The sequence below is a fragment of the Camarhynchus parvulus genome, chromosome 8 (assembly GCF_901933205.1).
Source record: "Camarhynchus parvulus chromosome 8, STF_HiC, whole genome shotgun sequence".
In the NCBI taxonomy this organism is placed as follows: domain Eukaryota; kingdom Metazoa; phylum Chordata; class Aves; order Passeriformes; family Thraupidae; genus Camarhynchus; species Camarhynchus parvulus.
This window is the reverse complement of record NC_044578.1, coordinates 30,361,919-30,380,914: the sequence shown is the minus strand read 5'-3', so window position 1 is coordinate 30,380,914 and position 18,996 is coordinate 30,361,919. Positions and strand designations below refer to the sequence as shown.

Genomic DNA, 18,996 nt, shown 5'->3' with positions numbered 1-18,996 from the left:
GAAGTTCACAAGTAAGGACACACTATGCACTTAGCAGTGTCTTTTTCATTTTAAAAAGTCCATCTGAGTCCATCCCTGTGCTTATCCATTAATTCAATACTGCCTTTCAGGCTTCCTAGATCTCCAGCATGCAGTGCATAAGTGAACATATAATTGCCTCCAGATTGAAGTCTGGCTAATACAGCTCATGTTTTCCCGTTACAAGATCTATCCTATTAGACTGTCCCTTTCCAGCAGAGTGTTTTGGCTGGTTGAACAAAGCCAGGCACAGATGTGCAGAAAGCCCTAATGTATTTTGCCATGCAAAAAGAAAGCAATAAATCAGGAGCATTTTAAGGCTGTAGCCATGGCGAGGGCTTTGTATCCTACGTGCTGTGTTTCAGACCATGACCTGTGGGACAGAAGAGTGGAGTGGTTCTCTTAGGAGGATCTGCTCATGCCTGTACCTCCTTTTCTTTCTCTGCTTCACCCTGGGTTTGGCAAGCTGTGAGCTCTTTGCTGCATATTCTTTATCAGTCCTAGATGCAGTAGAGAGAAGCGGACATGAAGTTGGAGAGAAAGCTGGGAAAGGGAGGGGATTATGAATAAGGCTTTCATAAGCTCTTACAGCTGATTTTTCAGAAAGAAGTTGAGGTTCAGGAGCTACAAGTCTGTCAAAATCAAGAGGACTAAAGCTGTTACATTGATAACCAGTCAAGAGAGAAACCTACATTAGGTATTTGGTGATAAATAGTTAACCCCTCAGGAATTGCTGAGAGTGTTATGGATTTTTGTACTGAGAAATACATGCTCCTTTTCACTTCTTATCAAAACTAAGCTAGTTTCTGGAGACAGAGATGTAAATCTTCTCCATTCAGTTATGATATAGTTTGTGGCTGCTCAGTTGTTATATAGGTTATGGTCTTTCTATCTGCATGGTTTTAGTGGATAATGAATTTAGTATTTCTGTAGCAAGTCTTGCACAGCTCTGGAATGAAAAAGAAAGTTGTGTCTGCAGACATCACATAGTTTGCATACTATGAGGAATATTTTACAGACTGCATATTCTATCAATATCTGGCCTTCTTGGGAAGAGATCCAACATCTGCTAACGTTCATCTGTCTGCCCTGCACTGAGAGCTGTCAGCCCCCTTTGAGGGATTGACTAAGAACATTGGATGTTTGATAGGAATTGTTACTCACCTGTTTCAGAGGTCTCACAGGAGCAGCTGTAACATTCATGGGTCTGCTGGTGATAGTGCTCATTCTCTGGCTTTGGTCAAAGGGTCATGAAAAAGTTTTTTAAGGGATTTCTTGCTTTGCTTTTGTTGATTTTTCCCAGGTATAACCGTTCTGTATCTGATAACAAAGCACTAATGATAGTCTCAGAAGAACCACTGTTATATATTTCACCACCACCACCCCCCTGCCGGCCTCTGATCAACAGGACAGAGTCACTGAGGTGAGAAAATAACCCGTTGCGAGCATTTACAGTTTATAAGGGGTTGATACATCAACTCTGTGTTGGCTGAGTGCTGCTGGACAGCTGTGGATGATACTGTTGTCCATTCATGGTGCTTATCCAGTACGTGACCAGTGTCTCCTAAGTGTCTGCACTGTCCAATGCCTGCTGTCATAAGGACAGATCCACTTGGATCTTTGTAATCTTTCCATGATTTTTAGTAATGATTTTCACCACTCTTTTTTCACACTGGTCATTTGCAATAACCAAATAACAATTTTCTGATTGTCTGGGGGGTTTTCATGACTTAAAAGAGAGATCACTTCATATGTAGAAGTGTTAATGATGTGGAAATCAAGTCCAGCTAAAAGCCTTTCCCAGCTGAGTTATATAAAAGATGGTCTTCTGTTCTTCAGCTTCTGATAGAAGCAGTCTGAACCTGACGTTGCAGATGTTCTTTTTTCACTGTTAGAAAACACTTAGCTCCACTTTTTCCGTAGATATGAGTCACTAACCTTATCTCCATTCTCTTTGTCCATTCTTTCTCTCAGATTTATTTGCCAAAAGTTATCCTTAATCAATAATTTGTCTTGAATTGATCAACTTGTGGTTTTAAATTTCAGTAGTCCTTCTAGTGATTTCAAAATTACTGTTCGTTGGGCAAAAGAAAGGACTGTATCTATTTTATGTGGGAACACCCGTGAATCTAATACTTTATAGATAAATCTTAAAATTGTATTTTCTTCATGTGGTATTAAAAATAAGTTATCATAAGGTGAAATAATAGTAATCTTCAGTGTCTATGATGCCTTGTAGTGGCTACCTAGAACAGAGGCTAGACAAGACTAAGAGAGTAAAAGCAGGTATTTATTAAAGGCCTTCAATAGGTACACCTTGGGCAGTCGAAGCCCACCCAAGGCCTACACCCAAAAATAGATGACAGGTCATGAGTTTTCATACTTTTGTATGTTTGATCCATTTGCATATTGGGTTAATCTTCTTATTACAGGTTCAGGTAATGAAGTAATTTAACCCAAGTTTGCACCCCCCCAACTCACTTTTGTTTATGTTTCTCAGGGCCTAAGGCAGTGAGGTGTCCTTGATTCCCAGGCCTAGAGAGCAATTGTTGTGACTGACCAAAATGTGAAGACAGTAGCTAACACTGTATATGGAGTTTAGAACTATACGCTAAAGAACTGCAGGATTACAAATATATGAAAAATATACAAGCTAAAATCCTAAGGCATCATCTATATGGCAGCTAAACCGTTGTATAACACTAAACCATTGTGCCAGTGTTGTTTGCAGTCTGTGCTGATGCTCTGCTTTCCTAGGCTGACCCATGAGCTGCGAGGATGGGTGCACAGGCACGAGGTGGAGCGCACGCGGTCCCGGCGGCTGAGCAACAGCCAGCAGCAGCGAGCACGAGTCCCGCAGGTATGCGAGCAAAAAATCGTTCCGTGGAACACTCTGCCTCACTTGCTTGCGCTTGGCATCATACACAAAAGTGGCCATCGTGCCTGTAATTAGGGCAGCCAACACATCCCATTTGAAATTGCTGTGTTTGGTTGATTATTGAGTTGTCAGATTTGTTCTTCCATTCCTGCTCTTGGATTCAGGGTTTTGAATTGTTTTTTGTGGCCATCAAAATATGTTCAGCATTTTCTAAAATTAAATAAATTGTTTTCCTTTTTATGGCTTCTCTGTAAGGATAAGCAATTGCTTAGTGGAGAGAAATACCACCTCTACAGCACATTCATCTGACTCACTGTTAAGGGCAAGAGCTGATTCATTTTGTTGAAATATTTCTACTATTTAAATTATTGCTAGAGGGATTTTTTTTTTTTGTACGACTACAGAATTATGAAACTTGTGCTCATATTTCTCATTTTTTAAAACCTCTTTTATCTAGATGGCATACTTATATCAAGGCTGAAATTAAGACAATGGATTTTCAAAGTATTTAAGTTGATTAGATGTAGCAATGTTGCGGTGGGTGGTTGTCCAGAGTGCCGCGACCTTCCCGAAGAAGCGTCTTGAAAAAGACGCCTCGGCAGCACGGCATGTGTGTGCTCACACCGGCTGATTTCAGCTCTGCCGGGACCTGGGCAATGCAGAAGGAGAGACGGGGTCTTCGTGTGAGGTTTCAGGGAGAGCTTTTATTGAGCTTCCTCCTCGGAGCCCAGGGACAAAGAGCCACTCAGGCAGGGAAAGCAGGGGTTTGTATAGGGATCACGAGGGGCGGCACACAACACCAGGGCCAGTGGGATGAGGCACAGGGCTGGAGTGAGGGGGAAGGGCCAGTGGGGTAGAAGAAATCAACCTGCAGTCACAAAGGTCTCTGGGGGCAGTTTTCTTGCTCTCCATTACCAAAAGGGTTGTAGCTCAGGTTGGCCCTCCAGGGGCGTGTGGTAGGCTTTCCCTTTGCTGGTTCTCCGGCCCCCACACAGTAATAGCTTTAAAGGAATTGAGCATTACAGTGTGGGAAAGACTGCAGTATTCTAGAGAAGAAGTGTTGTGTATTAAACTTCAGATCCTTCTCACCTGTGTCCAGAGCAGAATGGTAGAATGTTTAGAAATGTTGTCTGTGGTGCCAAGCTCCCTTTCTTGTCTCTGAATGTTGGCTTCAAATTTGGCTGTATTAAAATCTTGCTGCTTTTGTTGTTCCAACTTGATTGATGACCATTTCAGTTTCTCGTGTTTCAGTGGAAAAATGCACATTTCTGGTGCAGGGTACTGATTAACCTTTGCCCCCCACTCTGTGTGTTGTATTTAATGTAGTGGCAAACTACAGAATTGCTTATTGGTTTCACTTTGTGTCATCTTTTCTTTTTTCCCCTTTTTCAGAGCTCCCTCAGTGACAAAGCTGATTCCCAGCTAATGGCCATGCCTTACACAGACACCAGTCTCAGGTAAGGCAGAACAGCTCCTTTGTTATTGCTTTCTACTTAGTAACCTAGTTTTTCACCAACAGTTGGTAAAGAGTGACCATTTTCATCTTCTCAGGGTTCTTAAGCCAAATACAGCTACTTTTCTTGGTCTAATTCTGTCCCTTAGCAAATAACAGCTTCTAATTATTTATATTGCACTTGAAGACACCCCTGTATCACAGCTGCACTCTTCCAGGGCTCTTCTAGCTATGAATTCTAAGAAAATCTTTGCTTTGCTCTCCAGAATCCCTTTCTAAACAGATTTGAATGTTTAGGGAAAAACAGGGGGAACTGACTTTTGACTCTGAGAACATCGTTAGTTTATAAGAAGGTTTCAAAGAGCCATGAATCTGGTAAGGGAAAGGTTTCTCTCATTATCTTCAAGGGTCGAGCTAGCACCAAATTATTATGTTGAGCTTAAAGTACCATTGTATCTCATTTGCATTCTTTGTCTCCATCTGCTGACTTTTCTCTGGTGATTATTGGAGCATGTTAATGGATAGTTTCCTGATGTCCCCTGCCCACCTCTCCTCATCACTATCCTGTCCCTCTTCCCTGGTGACAGGAAGTACTGGACAGAAATGATTTAGGAAACAAAATTTCTCTCTCTCCTGATCTCTGTGAAACTGTTTAGAAGGCTGTCTGCTTTGAAGTGCCAAAGAGGAGTGTAAGAGCAGAATGGAGTATGGAGGGAACTTTTTGGTGAGGGCACCACCTGAAATGGTGCTGTGGGAAGTAGAACAGCAGTGGCCTTCCTGTTTGCACTGCTGCTTTGAAAGCAGAATCAGCCTGGGGGAAAAGAGCAAGCTGCAGGCAAATGTTACGGAAAACAGGCTGTCAAATTTTGATACATCTTGACTTACAAGAAAAAAAAAAGAAAAAGCTTTTTGAGTTCTACAGGCAGATGAAGGATAGCTGTTTCAACTGGGCACTGATGAACAAGCCTCAAGCCATAAGGCAGTTTAATATACATGCTTGCATTACTCTTGAAAAAGAATTATCTGGATTATTTGAAACAGTGTGAAACATCACGCATCTGTTGTACTGTGAAGGAAGTGAGATTTTTTGGGTTTTTTTCAGATTAAGGATGTTTATGTGAACAGGACTAGTGAGTCATGGCAGCTGCATGCTGAGCCTGTCCTGGAACTGCTAAGAACATATAACAGATTTCCAGTTCCTCTTGGAGCCACCAGCTATTAGATGCTCCATGAAATCATAGAATCAAGGGAAGTTTAGGTTATAAAGGACCTCTGGAGATCTCTAGTCCAATGTCCTACTCAAAGGCTTAACTTCAGGTTTACTGAATGCCTCTGTTAGAAGAGATAGTCTCCATCTCCATTGTAATCTCCACCAGGAAGCTGAGGATTGAAAAGAATTTCAGGGAAGTCAAAGCAGTGAAGGAGATAAATTTAAGATGATTTCAAAGAAAATCATCAACACCCCTCATCTCTTTATAGTCCGTGTAGCTTTTTTCAGAGGTGATTTTGTTGAGGGCTTATATAAGAGTGCTTCTTAAGGCTTCAGGTATCAAAATGAGACTCTCCAGTTATTTTCCTAAGGTTTGCACTATTAAGATTGTGGTTCTTGATGCATAAAGCACTGTGTCCTGCTTCATTTCTTCCCAAAACAAGCCTGTGTGCAACATCCCAGTGCTCTGTAATGCATAACAAGCAGCGTCCTTCAGAGTTTTAAAACAAAAATTCTCTTTATCTCCCAATAAATGGCCAGGTTCAGCACCGTTGTTTGGGATACACAATTTAAGATGGTGCTTTCTTGTAATATGTAAAAGTGTTACTATAACAACTGATAGTTTTGCACTTGGTTTTGGTTCTGGAGTTACTCCCTCCCTTTGGTGGAGGGTCCGTCGCGGTTATCGGCAGATGTGATGTCCTGCCCTGCAATATGTGGCAGCATACACCACAGCATATGTTGCAGTTGAGATGGCCGTGATACACAGAGTATCATCATACAATTTCAGAAAGCTTCAGCCCTTACAGAGTAACACCACACCACATCAGAAGGCTTCAGGTGTCTGCCCGTACAGAATGACATCATATCACTTCAGAAGGCTGCAAACATCTGCCCCTGTTGTTCTTTAGCCCAGCCTTTTATACCCCTCATTGTTCATGCATTGTACCTGTGTGCGCTCTCTTCCCTTCTGTGGTTGGTCAGCACATCTGGGCACTCCATGTCTCATGCTTTCAATACTGTTCACTTGCTTTTCACAGTTGTAACCCATTAGGGATGAGGCTTGGCCACAGCCCCATTCCCAATTACCACAAACTGTGTACCTACAATAAGCCCCTGATATCGCTCATATTCGATGTGTTACACAACCAGGAGAGCTTTGGAAAGACCCTGTGGTTTCTAAGTGCTTTGGGGCAGTTTTTTTCCTGTGGCTGGTTTTCAGGTCTTGTTGTGTCACATGGAGTGTGGGCGAGCACACAACTCTGTATACCCTGTGTCACCTCTCAGGATGTGTTGTACATGCAGTGCTGTGCCTTCCATCACAGCCCAGCTCCAGTGCTGGTGCCTTCCATCACAGCCCAGCTCCAGTGCTCCATCTCAGATGTGATGCCTTTCATCACAGCCCAGCTCCATGCTCCATCTCAAGGAGGCACTTGCTGTGCCTGCGTATTTTTGTGGATGAGTAATCAAGCTCAAATTAGCTCCAGACTTTGTTTCCTGTGTGTGAAGGACAGGAGCTGATTCCTCTCATGTATAGTTCTGCAGAAAGGGGTGTGTAGAGTAGAGCTGCCTGCTCCTCATCCCCCAGGACTGACACCCCCAGTCCTATGAAAGGGCAGCTGCCCTGGCAGCTGCAGTCTTCTGCTTGTAACAGGACTCGGTTAGCAGTGGAAGAGAAGATGGTGACAGCCTCTTATGACTGCTGCTCGAGAAAATCTCTTGGTGATAGATTTGTGCCTTGTTATATTTTATAAACGTACTAAAATAATCTAAATTAGCCCTCCTAGTTCAAAACCTGGGTCAGCAGAAGACACCTTGGGAGGGGAGGGATGCCCAGTCAGTGTCCTTGCCACAAACACACAGTGTGCTATTAAAGTGGAGGAAATTAAAATGACAGGTTGAAGGTCCAGCTAATGGTTTCCCTGAGTACAGCTTTCCAGTGTGATTAAATAAGTTCTTCTGGAATGGGATTGGGGAAGTATTAATGATAGCAGTATATGCCAGGAATTTCTCACCTTTCCAAGATAAACAGTGGATAAGTACCATGACTGTAGGACTTGCCAGTGCTTTGGCTTAAAATGGTTTAGAGCATCTTTTCCTTGTGTCTCGTGTGTAAATTGAGAACCATGGAAAAGATAAGCCAGAATTATGTGAATATCTTATTTTTGTTCCTCTGTCTGAATTGAAATCAAGACAAACCTTGGAGTTGACCAGGGGAAAAATCTTTGAGTTGACAAGAGGACACAACAGAAAAAAAAAGAAAAGAAATGTGGGTGAGAAAGAAGGTGAATTTGTCATTTGACAGTAAATTAAAAGTTTTGTTTATGCTTAACTTTGTACTTCTTTCAATTTCAGTGGTTTGGATTTTTAGCAGTAAAAGAAAATTATTTCATTACTAAATAGTTTGATATTTTATTTCAGAATGACATTTTATCCTTAAATTTATTTTCAGAAGTCATCACAATTTTTCAGACACTTTAGGTTGAAACTTTTTCTTCCTGTTGAGGTAGCAAACAGGTTTTTGCTGGCCTCAGAAGCATGAACAAAAACAAATCTGGAAAACTTTGCCACAGTAAGACCTTTGAAACACCTTGAATTTTCAAAAAGTACTGAGTAGTTTCATTGTCCTCACCTGTGTTCTGTGTTCCTCAAGCTTCTCTCAGTGGAGGAAGAACTGGAGTTCCTTTAAAAAGCAGGTCTCCAAAGTCTCACTGAAATTAACTGTCTTGTCTAAAATAATTACCTTTGCCCTTCTTTATTTCAGCAGGAACTCAGGGAATGAGCTGCAAGTGTATTATGCCTCTCCAAGGAGCTATCAAGACTTCTTTGAAGCAATTCACCGAAGGGAAGATACCTTCTATGTGGTGTCCTTCCGCAGAGTAAGTGTAGCAGGGGCTGGTACTGGCCTTTACTCAGGTCCCTAAGATTGCTTCTAGCAGAGATACCAAAGATGACTTAGTCAAGATTGAAGGTAAATTTGTTTCCTCTGAAATTATGCTTCTCTGTGTCCTTTACAAGTAACGTGGCCAGATCATGGTCTTTGTAAATCATGCCCATCACATTGGGAATGGAAAGAGCTTTGCAGGAAACACTATAGTGCCAGGGCAAGACAGCCCAAAATTGCATGAACTGTGTGCTTCAACACACATTAGAGCTGCTTAATAGGGGTACAAACCTTCTCTGCTTCTGGGTATAGGAACAAATATACCCCCTGCATAAATTATTACTGTTAGCACAATACAGTTTCTGTCTTCGCCTAAAACTCTTGCATTTGCAGTTTTATGTATCACATATTGTAGCTGTACAGAACTGTGTGCAGAGCCACAATTTTTCTGCTGTTTTGTGACTTGTAAGCTGGCACAGATGAGCAGGCCTGCTATCTGTGCTGACATACAGCTGAGGCTTGTGCTGCAGCTTTGTCAGGCACAGCCTCACATCTGCAACACAGTTACTGATGGTAAAAGCTGTTATAAAATGGAATTTCAGGTGTCTGATGGCAGTTTCTGCACTGCAAGCCTGACTAGTGTTGAAGCCAGGACAGCTGCAGCACTGAGAAGCTGGTTTGGGATCTGGTGATGGAAATGATCAAGGCAGACAGTGGTTGAAACACCAATCTGGAGTTGGAGGAACTTCTTCCCTCCCTTTTGCAGAGGTTTCAATGAGTCATTAAATATGTCTGTTATGCACATTTGGCTGACCCTGGGCCTTGCTGAGCCTCCTGCCCTGCCATTTTGCAGTTGGGGTGTTAGATGAGAATTGCTGTGTGCATGTTCTCACCCAGCTGTGATCCTCCCAGGACCCTGCAAAGCTCCATTTGTTTCCTCTTCGTAGGAGCGATCCGAGAGGGGCCCTGAGGTAGTGGGGCACCAGTAGTGGCCACGACAGCAGCTCACCCAGCTAAAACCAGTTCTGTGTAAGAACACACAGATCAGCACAGCTAGTTTGAGCAGTTCCTGTGTTGTCATAACTACCAATCTATAGATGCCATAGGTACATAGGTAATACAGCCCTGTTCCACCTGGTACACAGCAAGTTTCTTGATTTGTGAGATGCACGTCTGTAGAAAAGGTTCAGGCAAAATAAAAATAGCGGTGCTCTTCTTGGTATTAAGGTTTTATGCTGAGTAGAAATATGAGGTTAGCTTCCAGTCTTGGGATTACTGGGTTGTGTCACAAGGCTGGAATTTTGTTATTAAATGCTTGGCATGTTCTGCTGTTCTTTCAGCTAGCAACACAAACATAGCAAGCACCAGGCTCCACATATCCTGAGGATGAAGACAAGGGCGCAGAGAATAAAAGTTTTCCTGGAAACTCTGAACAAAAAGCAGAGCAGTGTTTGTAGAGTTCTGCACTTGGGGCCATTGCTCCAGCCCACCTGAATGCATGTACATGTCCATAGGTCCTGTTTACACTGTTGGGTTAATGACCTGGAAGTTGTCAGCTCTCATTTCAAGTCGCAGAGCTGTCCTTGGAAACAGTGTGCCTTGTGCCACAGAATCCCTACAGCTTGCTCTGCTCTCTTGCTGGGAGGGGTGCAGGGGCCTTTTAAACCCATCTATGAAGTTTATTTGGTTGCAAAGCTTTTGGTATTTCTGTTTTATGAATGAAGTGTCCTCAAATAGAAGGCAGTTTCGTGCATTACCTCATTTATTGTTTTAACAGGGCAAACCTGATCTAGCAGCAAGCTCTGCCCTGAGGCACTTTTCAATGATTTGCTTAGATTCTTTTGTGAGTGCAGAAGAAAGGACTCCTGCACAGCCAGAGGGGTGCCATCAGCAGGGCCCCAGCCTGGGAAGGTGCCCTTTCACCTCCTCCTGGGGATTGCTGACTTCATTTTCTCTGGACCGCAGCTCCCTTTTCCCTACTGATTAGGAGCTGTGAGAGGACTGATTCCCCCCCAGTGCTGTCCCAAAGTTCACTTGTATTGCTTGTGCTTGTCCAAGTGAGGAGCCAAGGCCTGGAGATGAAATGTTTTGTTCTCCTCTCTCACTGTTTGCCATGCAGACACTCCCACATACTTAATTACCTGTTACAGCCCTGTAACATAGAAAACAGAACAAGAATCATGTAGTTAAAAGTTGCAGGGAATGGGTGGTTCTCGTTGTAGTGCTCCAAGTGGAAGGTGGGCTGTGGTTGTCAGGAGTTCCCTTCCACATGATGTCCCTGGATCCTCTGTCCCGTTTCCTGCTCTGCGGCCTCTCAACCCCCAGCATTTCTCCTGGTTGCATGTGATAAAATGGAATATTTTTTGTGTGTTCTCACTTGCACTGCAGAAGCCATGCCCTAGTTCCTTGGATTTTCTAGAAAATGGGATTTGCTAGGGCTGCCCCTGCCTCTTACATGGTAGGACTCAGCCAAGACTTCTGGAAGTGCAGGACTGGGAAGCAAAGCTGTTGCACACTGCATGTTCTTCTAGTGATGCTTGCTACCTGAGATTCCCATGATCTCATCAATTTTATTTTCTCTCCTTTGTCTTGGAAGGCTTGCAGGTCTGCATATTTACAGTTAAAGTTTATGTGGTTTTTTTTTTTTTTGAAGGAGGAGAGAGGAAAATAAAGTAGCGTTTGGATCAGCTGAGTCCGCAGCAGAAGCAGGGCTTTTGCTCTGGGTCTAAAGAAATTAATTTGTTGCTATTATCAGGGGAATCTGTAATGTCATTTTAAACAAGAAGAGTCTGCTGCTCTGCCAACCCCCTTGATTTCTGCTCTGTAATGTCTGTGTGGATGCAAAAGCCCAGCTGGTGGATCTGAGGTGCTCTGTCAGCAGGGAAGAGACACCTGGCTGTCTCTGTGTGAGCCTGGCACCCACACAGCTCTCTGTCAGAGCTCGCATCTGGTTTGCCACAGAGTACTCAGGCCTTGCAATTGTTTCTAGAATTACCTGAATAGCTAGCTTAATGTGAAAAGTAATTAAGTAAATCATTGGAGAAAAAAATCCCATCCAATTTACTTTGGCCTCTAAATGCTGCTTCAGATTATTCCACCCTTGTGTGGTTAGGATCAGAGTCCCCACAACTTGGAGTGATTAAACAGTAGATCTCTCCATCCTGGAAGGTTCACTCAGTGATGACATCTCTGCAGGCTTATTCAAGGACAGTAACATTTTTTAGGGTAAGAATGTAATTACTGTTCTTAAGGAAAACACAGTTTAAAGTTTAATTCACGTCGGAAGTTCAGAGGACTTCTGGCATTTTCTCTCACTACTTTCTCTATTTCAAAGCAGAAATGTCTTCTAATATCAAAGTTTGCCACTTGCATTTACTGCAGTGCATATAGAGTATCTTACGATAGCATGTAGTAAAAAGTAGATATTAAATGGTTTCTGTTTCTTAGAGAAAGAGTGATGCTGGTGCTATGGGAATCAATGGCAAAGCCTTTACCAGCTTCTGTAAGACCAGGAATTTGCTTTATAAATTTCTACTTCAGTGCCATAAACCATAGAGCTTCAGGGAAACCTCTTACTAAGAAAGTAAATTTCTGGTCCTATAAGCCAACATCTGCAGTAAGCATTTAACAGCTTTTTGAGTTCTGCAAACAAGTTTTTGCTGAAATGATTAAGCCAAATTTCAGTCAGAACGTTTGTTCTTTCTTTGTTTGCTAGAAATAAAAATGTCTTAAGTTGAAATGTGCTTCTGTTGGTAATAAGCCAATTAGTCCTGTGCTAATTGTATTTGAGATGATATAATTGTATTTGGGATGATCTGTTACTTTCAGGAAGCAAAAGATTATAAAGGCTGGCTTTGACATGCTTGTGCAGCAGCAGTTTGCTGTGCTGCACACGCTGCTGGCAGCAATCATTTGAATGAGGCAGGTTCCAATTCACTGTGCTCCTGATGCCATCAACATCCTGCAGGGAAAACTGCTTTAGAAGAAGTTGGCTTCAGATGATGTTTCACAGCCAGAAATTCAGTCCTAACATATATTTTCCTCCATTGTCAAGTTGTTGCACTTGACAATGGGTGGTTTTTACTGAACATAGTGTTTTCTGCTGTTGACTTTTCTGTGGATTTCTGCAGACTGGGATGTGTAATTTGGTGTTTCATTCAGATTAATTGATTAGACCCACATAGTCCTGCTACCCTATCTATCTAGAGACAGAGCAACTCTTCTGTTTGTTTGAGTCCTGTGGATTTGCAACTGCTGTCAGTTAATATGCAGATTTTCGAAAGATTTTACAAACTGCCCTTTTTCCTGTGGAGCCTGACCGTAGCAACTGTTCAGAGGAAAAAGGTTACTTTATCCCAGGATTGTAGGATTTTTAGATCTTGTCCTATATTTTATAAATATGCTGAGAATAATATGTGGTAAAAGAACTGAGGTTTAGGGCATAGTATCCATGATAAAATTGTCTGTCCTTTTCAAAGCAGAGCTCACCCTTCAACCTGCTTCAGTCTTCTCTGTGAGGCCAATTCATGCCTCTCTGGGAGAATTTGGAAGCAAACAGAATGTGTGATTGTGCTTCAGCATGCCCTGAAGCTCAGTGAGTCTGCCTCTGTCAAACTACAGCTGTATTTGACTTTCAGATTTGAAAATCCATTATGAAAATCTCCTGTTTCCATCTAAGTGTCGATAGTGAAAATTAAGTCTGGCCTGTTGTATTCTTTTTTACAAATTCCCTCTTTTCTGACCAGACTTTGGATTCTTTCTGTGTCAGGAAATTTTCTCCTTCCAAATCCCCAATGAAGCTTGCTTCATTGGTTTTTTTGTTCTGGTGTTTCTTGAACTGTCTTCCTTTCCATATGGAATATTTCAGGTAGGTGGGGAGGAGGTAGAGGGGACTTTCAAAGGGATGGAGAGGTGGTGGGGAGAAGGTTTCTCTGTGCTCTTTCTGTTACTCAGCTGGGGAAGATGTTGCTTTTGGTAGCATCTTAGAGCTTAGTCTAAAAACCTCCAGAGAGAAATCGAATAATCTAAAATGAAGTCTAAATTTTTTTGTTGATCTATACAACACAAATGGCCTCACCTCTGTCCTGGGATTCTCAAAATACTTGTGTATGCAAGTTAGGTAAAAGGACACTCAAAAGAAGTTAATTTAGGTTTGCAGCTTAAAGGCCAGCAGTTTTTTAAAGTGTTTCTGTCAACACCTTCTCCTGTTTTCCAAAAAACCTGACTATGTCATCATTTGTCACTGAGGACATCCTTTGGGGGGCAAAGCAGCAAAGAGCTGTGTGTGTGCTGTGGAGAACAAGCAGCCTGAGAGGAGGGGGAAGAGAAGGAGCAGGCAGTGAGGCATCCCAGATGTGTGGGGGTGGAAGCCAGAGAGGAGCAGCCACGAGTGGCAGCTGCAGTGCAGCATCTCCTGCAGCCTCCTGGCTCAACCAGGTGCAAACAGGAGGGGCCAGAACAGCATTGCAGAATGGTGTTTCTGAGAAGGGAAGTAATGCCTGTCCCAGCAAGTGGGGTTTTGTTTCCTTTGTTCTGTTCTTAGCTCCTGCTTGGGAATCTATCCCAAGGCATTTTGGAAGCAAAGTCTTAGTCGCTCTGATTTTTATCTCCTTGGGTCCCTTTGAACCTCACTGCCCTCCAAATAAAGTCAAGAACTGATGTGGTGTTGAGGACAGATGTATAAGCAGAGGCAGGAAAGTCAACTTGAATATATCTGGCATGAAGCAAAAGCTCCTGTTGGATTTTGTGTGTATAGTCTTGATTCGTTTGTCTTCTCTATGGTTGCTGGAACTTCATGAATCATATTAATGCCATTACTGAATTTCTTTACACATCCTAGATCTAAGTATTACTTTGTTATTTTTAAACTAGTATTTGGAAGGACAACATACACTGCAGATAATTATAGTGAAAATAAAACATGCTGCAAGAAATGTCTCCAGAACCCAAAGTGGTTGCAGGGAGACGTGACCAGTAATAGCATACATGTATTTAAAATGTGCTGCATGCTTGAGAGACAAAGAGCTGTGGGCAAGAAGGAAAGGAAGATTGTTGGGTTTGGAAAACCTCTGTAAAAGTCCCACTGCTTATGAAATTGGTGTGGACATAGGCTGGAGAAGTATAATTGGGAAGCGTGGGAGGAAGATGTGATTATATAGTGGGAATTGTCTCAGTAAAGGAATGACAGCAGTATCTCACTTAATGAGAGTACAGAACAGCACTATTAAGAGTACAGAACAGACAATTGCCACCCACAAAGTGAGCAGGAGCACAAGTTTATCCACAGACAATTAATTTGTGCTCAATCAGAGCAGGTGGTGAAAATATGGAGCTCTGAAACAGTTCCCTTCCTTCAGGAAATAACCCAACTTCAGTAATGCATTAATAATACTTTACTTATGCCAGATAATAGTACATTTTCTTTTGTGATAGCATGGTGTTCATTGAAGAAAATTTTACTTAGATTATTCTGAACAGTTCCCAGAAGGGAACGATGGGCTCTTGCTTATGATCTGTAGCAGTATCTAATTATGGGGTCGAGGCTGACTGAGCCCTAACTGTACAGAGACATAAATGATACCTTCACCTCTGGAACTACAGTGGCCAGTAAGACCCTGACTTGAATCTGATAGGAATGAACTGCTTGGAAAAAATTACCTTCATGATACTTTGTTTGCCTTGAATGACAGTACATGCAGAGACCACTTGACAGTACCCCTGCTTGCTTTCTTAGTTGAACTTCACACTTCCACAGCTTCAGACTAGTGATATTTTTCTGTTCGTTTTCTGGTTTTATATCTGACACCCTAGGGTCTGTATAAAAGTAAAGTATGCATAATAGAGATGGGTTTTTTTTCATTAGTGTCCTACCTTTTAGCAAATATTAATCATTACAGTATTACATTTGAGAGCATTATTTAAAATCTTAGGCACACATTTAGAGTTAATTCTGGTCAGATGAAGTTATTTGCTTCCAGTTAGAATTAATCCTTTTGCCAGGTTTTTAGCTGGACAGCACACAAAGCTTATTTTATGAAGTAAGAGCCCAGGTGCTGTTATGAGTGTGTGCAGATTATCATCACCTCCCACTGGACCGAACAGAACTCTGCTAGCTTCCAGGTTTTATTTTTAAATAGCTGACACTCCTAGGACACGAAGTGTGATAGAATTCACTCTACATTCTTATCTTTAAACTGACTTTGAAATTGCTTGAAAGTGGAACATAAAACTTGTTTTCAGCTTCTGGGTCTCCTAGTTGTTTGTGGTCTATCTACTGGAATGGTGATGGGTGTGAGAAGAGATCGTTTTGCCTCATGCCTGGCACGGCTTTGCTCTTCACCCTGCAGTTGGATGAACTCCAATTTTGCCAGCACATTTAATAGAGACTGTCAGGCTTTGAGTTAGTGATTAGGAATTCAGAATGCCATGGGCTAAGCTAAGAGATCCTTCACACTGGAAACCACTGTTCAGGAAATCCTCTTTGTGTTTTGATTGCAAACGTTAAAATGTGCCTGTGAATAATTCTGGCACTTGAAAGTGTTTTTCATGGAGAGAAGGCAAAGCTGTGTAGGAGGTGCATGTGCACAGCTCGAGCAGTGTGTTGCAGCATGAGGATGCTGTGGAGGAGTGGCCTGCCTGCTAAACGCCATGGGCCACTGCCCTTGGAGCTGCTTGGCAAAGGGCCACCAAGTATTGCACAAGTGATTGTTATTGTTCCTTGGTTTCCTGACTATCCAAAACAAGGTTGGAAGTGTCAGCTGTCACAAAGAGGGTTATATCCACTATGAGGGAAGTGGTCTGAGCTGTGCTCAGAGAGGTGGGGAAGGTGCACAGGCCTTCCTCTCAGGATCTGAGTCCTGCCAGGCTCCTGTGTGTTAAACAATGCTCTCCTCTGAGGCTCTAGAAGTGCACATTCCCAAGCTGTTCCTCAGCTTGGAGATTCTTAGGTTGAGTCACTTGTTAGCATCTGGGAAGCCCTTGTTTAATCTCCTTTCTAGGAAATCAGCGTGGAGCTCTTCTCCTCTCTAAGAACAGTCCTGAGCACTCAGATCTGCAGTTTTTTATCAGGAACTCAGTAGGCAATCAGTGGGCAGGTGATTCCTGGAAAAGGCAGCTGAAAGGAAACCAATCTGCTGTCTTAGGTGATCTGGGACCACCATCTCCAGAAGGGCATCTCCTTAACATCAAGGAAATAACACTCTGTGTTTCTCTTTCCTTTTGCTGGTCCATATGTTTGGCATTTGCTAACCAGCTGTAAGCCTTAACTCTCCAGCAGGCAGCAGAGGTGCTGCATAGAATCCAGGCATGAAGTTTCCTTTCCTTCTTCCTTCTTCCCACTCAATTTCCGAAGTGGCAACATAGGGAAACATGTACAAAAATGAAGGTAGACATCAACATGCTGTCATTTGGAGAAAAGCAACAGATGCAGCCATTTTCTTGGTGTAAAATTTTGGCAAAATCAGGTAACTGCAGCTCTAGGAGGTTGAAAGAAAGTGTAAAGAACTACATTTACACAACTAGAAGGAAACTTTAGGTTAAGGCTAAACACAGGTGTGGTACTGCCAATGCTGAAAAAAGGGTGTGAAGCCAGCTGGGTAAATGGCAATGTTGTGACAGGGTATTTCCATTTCAGGGTAGAGTTGGTTGGTGTTGGCTTGGTATGGCAGTCCAGGAGGAGGATATTGCCCACAGCATGGCACTTGTCAAAGGGATGTAAGAAATGCATGTAAAAAGCATGTCTGTCCCTTAATCTCATTGTCATGCACACATGTGCCTGTAAAGAGTGCAGGATAGGCCAGAGAGAAGAACCTGACCTCCTGTAAGTTCTCGAATAATGATCATTTAATTCCCTACAGCACTTCATCCCTCCTCTGCTCTCCTGGCAGTTCTAACCAGCACTGTCCAGCAGAGTAGAACCTCTTCACATCAATCAAAATTGATACCCTTATGACTTAGTCTCTCCAAATCTTGATGGTTGACTTGAGAGTTTACCTGTTTGTTTATAAAAGTCACTTCCGGTACCTTAATTCTCCTAGGAAACAGGCATCTTAGAACAAGACTAGTGTGCACTGAAAGACAAAAACCAGAGCCCTGTACCTCAGCTGTGGCACCTTCTGTCCAGTTCTGTTACAAATCACCTCTAGCTGCTTGCAGTGCTTTTTCTGATTGAAAATGCCCTGACAAAGCCTTGGTGCAGCTGCATGGGCTTGTAGGAAGTTATAGTGTTGAATCTGGCCCATCAGAGGATGTGTTACTGTGCTCCTGGTCTGGGTTTCCCTCCCAGTAATGGCACGTGCAGTTGTTACAGGGCTGCGTATGCTCTTGGTGTGCTTACAAACAGATCTGTGTGGGATCACAGGGACAGAGGGGAATGATCTGCAGCCTGGGGGCTGCCTGGAGTTCACACTGCCTTTGTGTGGGTCAGGCATAGCTCTGCAGAGCCACGAGAGGTTCAGAGGGCAGGAGGGAATGGAAGTGAAAGGGAGCACATCCAGCAGGAGGAAGTAGCCTCAGGCTCTTGCTCTGCTGTAGACCTGCACATTAAGAGCATGATAAGGTATTTTTGTTGATGAGTTTAGGTAATGAAGAAAGTAGTGACTACACATATTAAACTGATTAATGGCAATCTGAGTTGCCCTCCAGCTAGAAGAGAAGATTTGGATTGGTGCCTTCAGGGTGCTCAGTACCTCTGATAATTTGCAGAAGTCATCATGAGTCCAAGATGTTCAGTTGTTTTGTGTAGAATTAAAACCAGTACAGTAATAAGAAAAGAGGGGGGTTCATGTTGGAAGCATAATTTAGGTGATTATAAAAGTGCCCATGCAATTGATGCTATCCATGTAGTGAAATCAATTATTTTGCCATAGTATTTGTACCCTCAGTGTCTAAGAGGACACTGATATATACTCATCTAAAACCTTTCAGGCATCATTCCTCACATCTTTGTTCTGTGATTAGAATTCTGGTAGAGGTTTCTTTGACCTGAAAGTCCCCTGTATTTTGAAATAAAAAAGCTGAAAACTTCAGTGGCTTGGTGAAATGTTGTGAATGGAGCATTTCATTTTTAAAACCCACATTTATGAAAACAGAGCTTCTGTGGTTCTCTGATATGGTTGCATCACAGGATGTTTGTAGAAAATGTGGAAATTAACTCAAGACTTCTTCTTCCACTAGTAAAATGTACCTAATTAGAACTGTTGAAGGCAAAAGCCTTTACTGTAGTTCTGGATGCTGCTGGCACATGTCAAGTGAGAGACGGACTGATAAAGGCTTAAGTTTGCTTAATTTGCAGTGTTCCTCTCATACTTCTGTTTTTCTTTCTTAATTTCTTTGCATCTGCCTTTCTTTCTTAAAAAATTTCACAGATTGCTGTTGCTACTTTATGGACTACCAGGCACCACTCAAGGCTTCTTTTCTGCTAAATGGAGGCAGAAAAGCTCTTCTCAATTTTCCCCACCTATCCCAAACACCTACCATTCCATGGACTGGATTTCTTTCCAGAGGTGCCTTTCCTTCTGTAAGTTTTAAAAGGAGCCCAGACAACTCTGTGAGAG

The 18,996-nt window shown here is 42.6% G+C and overlaps 1 protein-coding gene across 2 annotated transcripts in view; it reads left to right on the top strand.

Annotated features, from left to right (window-relative positions):
- ATF6 (activating transcription factor 6) overlaps positions 1 to 18,996 on the top strand; it is an 80,750-nt gene that overhangs the window by 30,607 nt on the left and 31,147 nt on the right. The window contains exons 11-14 of one of the 2 annotated variants that reach the window (XM_030953106.1): positions 1,322 to 1,441; positions 2,776 to 2,878; positions 4,289 to 4,353; positions 8,327 to 8,438. In XM_030953106.1, the coding sequence (XP_030808966.1) occupies positions 1,322 to 1,441; positions 2,776 to 2,878; positions 4,289 to 4,353; positions 8,327 to 8,438 (400 nt within the window). Of the gene's footprint in view, positions 1 to 1,321; positions 1,442 to 2,775; positions 2,879 to 4,288; positions 4,354 to 8,323; positions 8,439 to 18,996 lie in introns of both variants that reach the window. The other variant, XM_030953105.1, reaches the window with a different exon arrangement.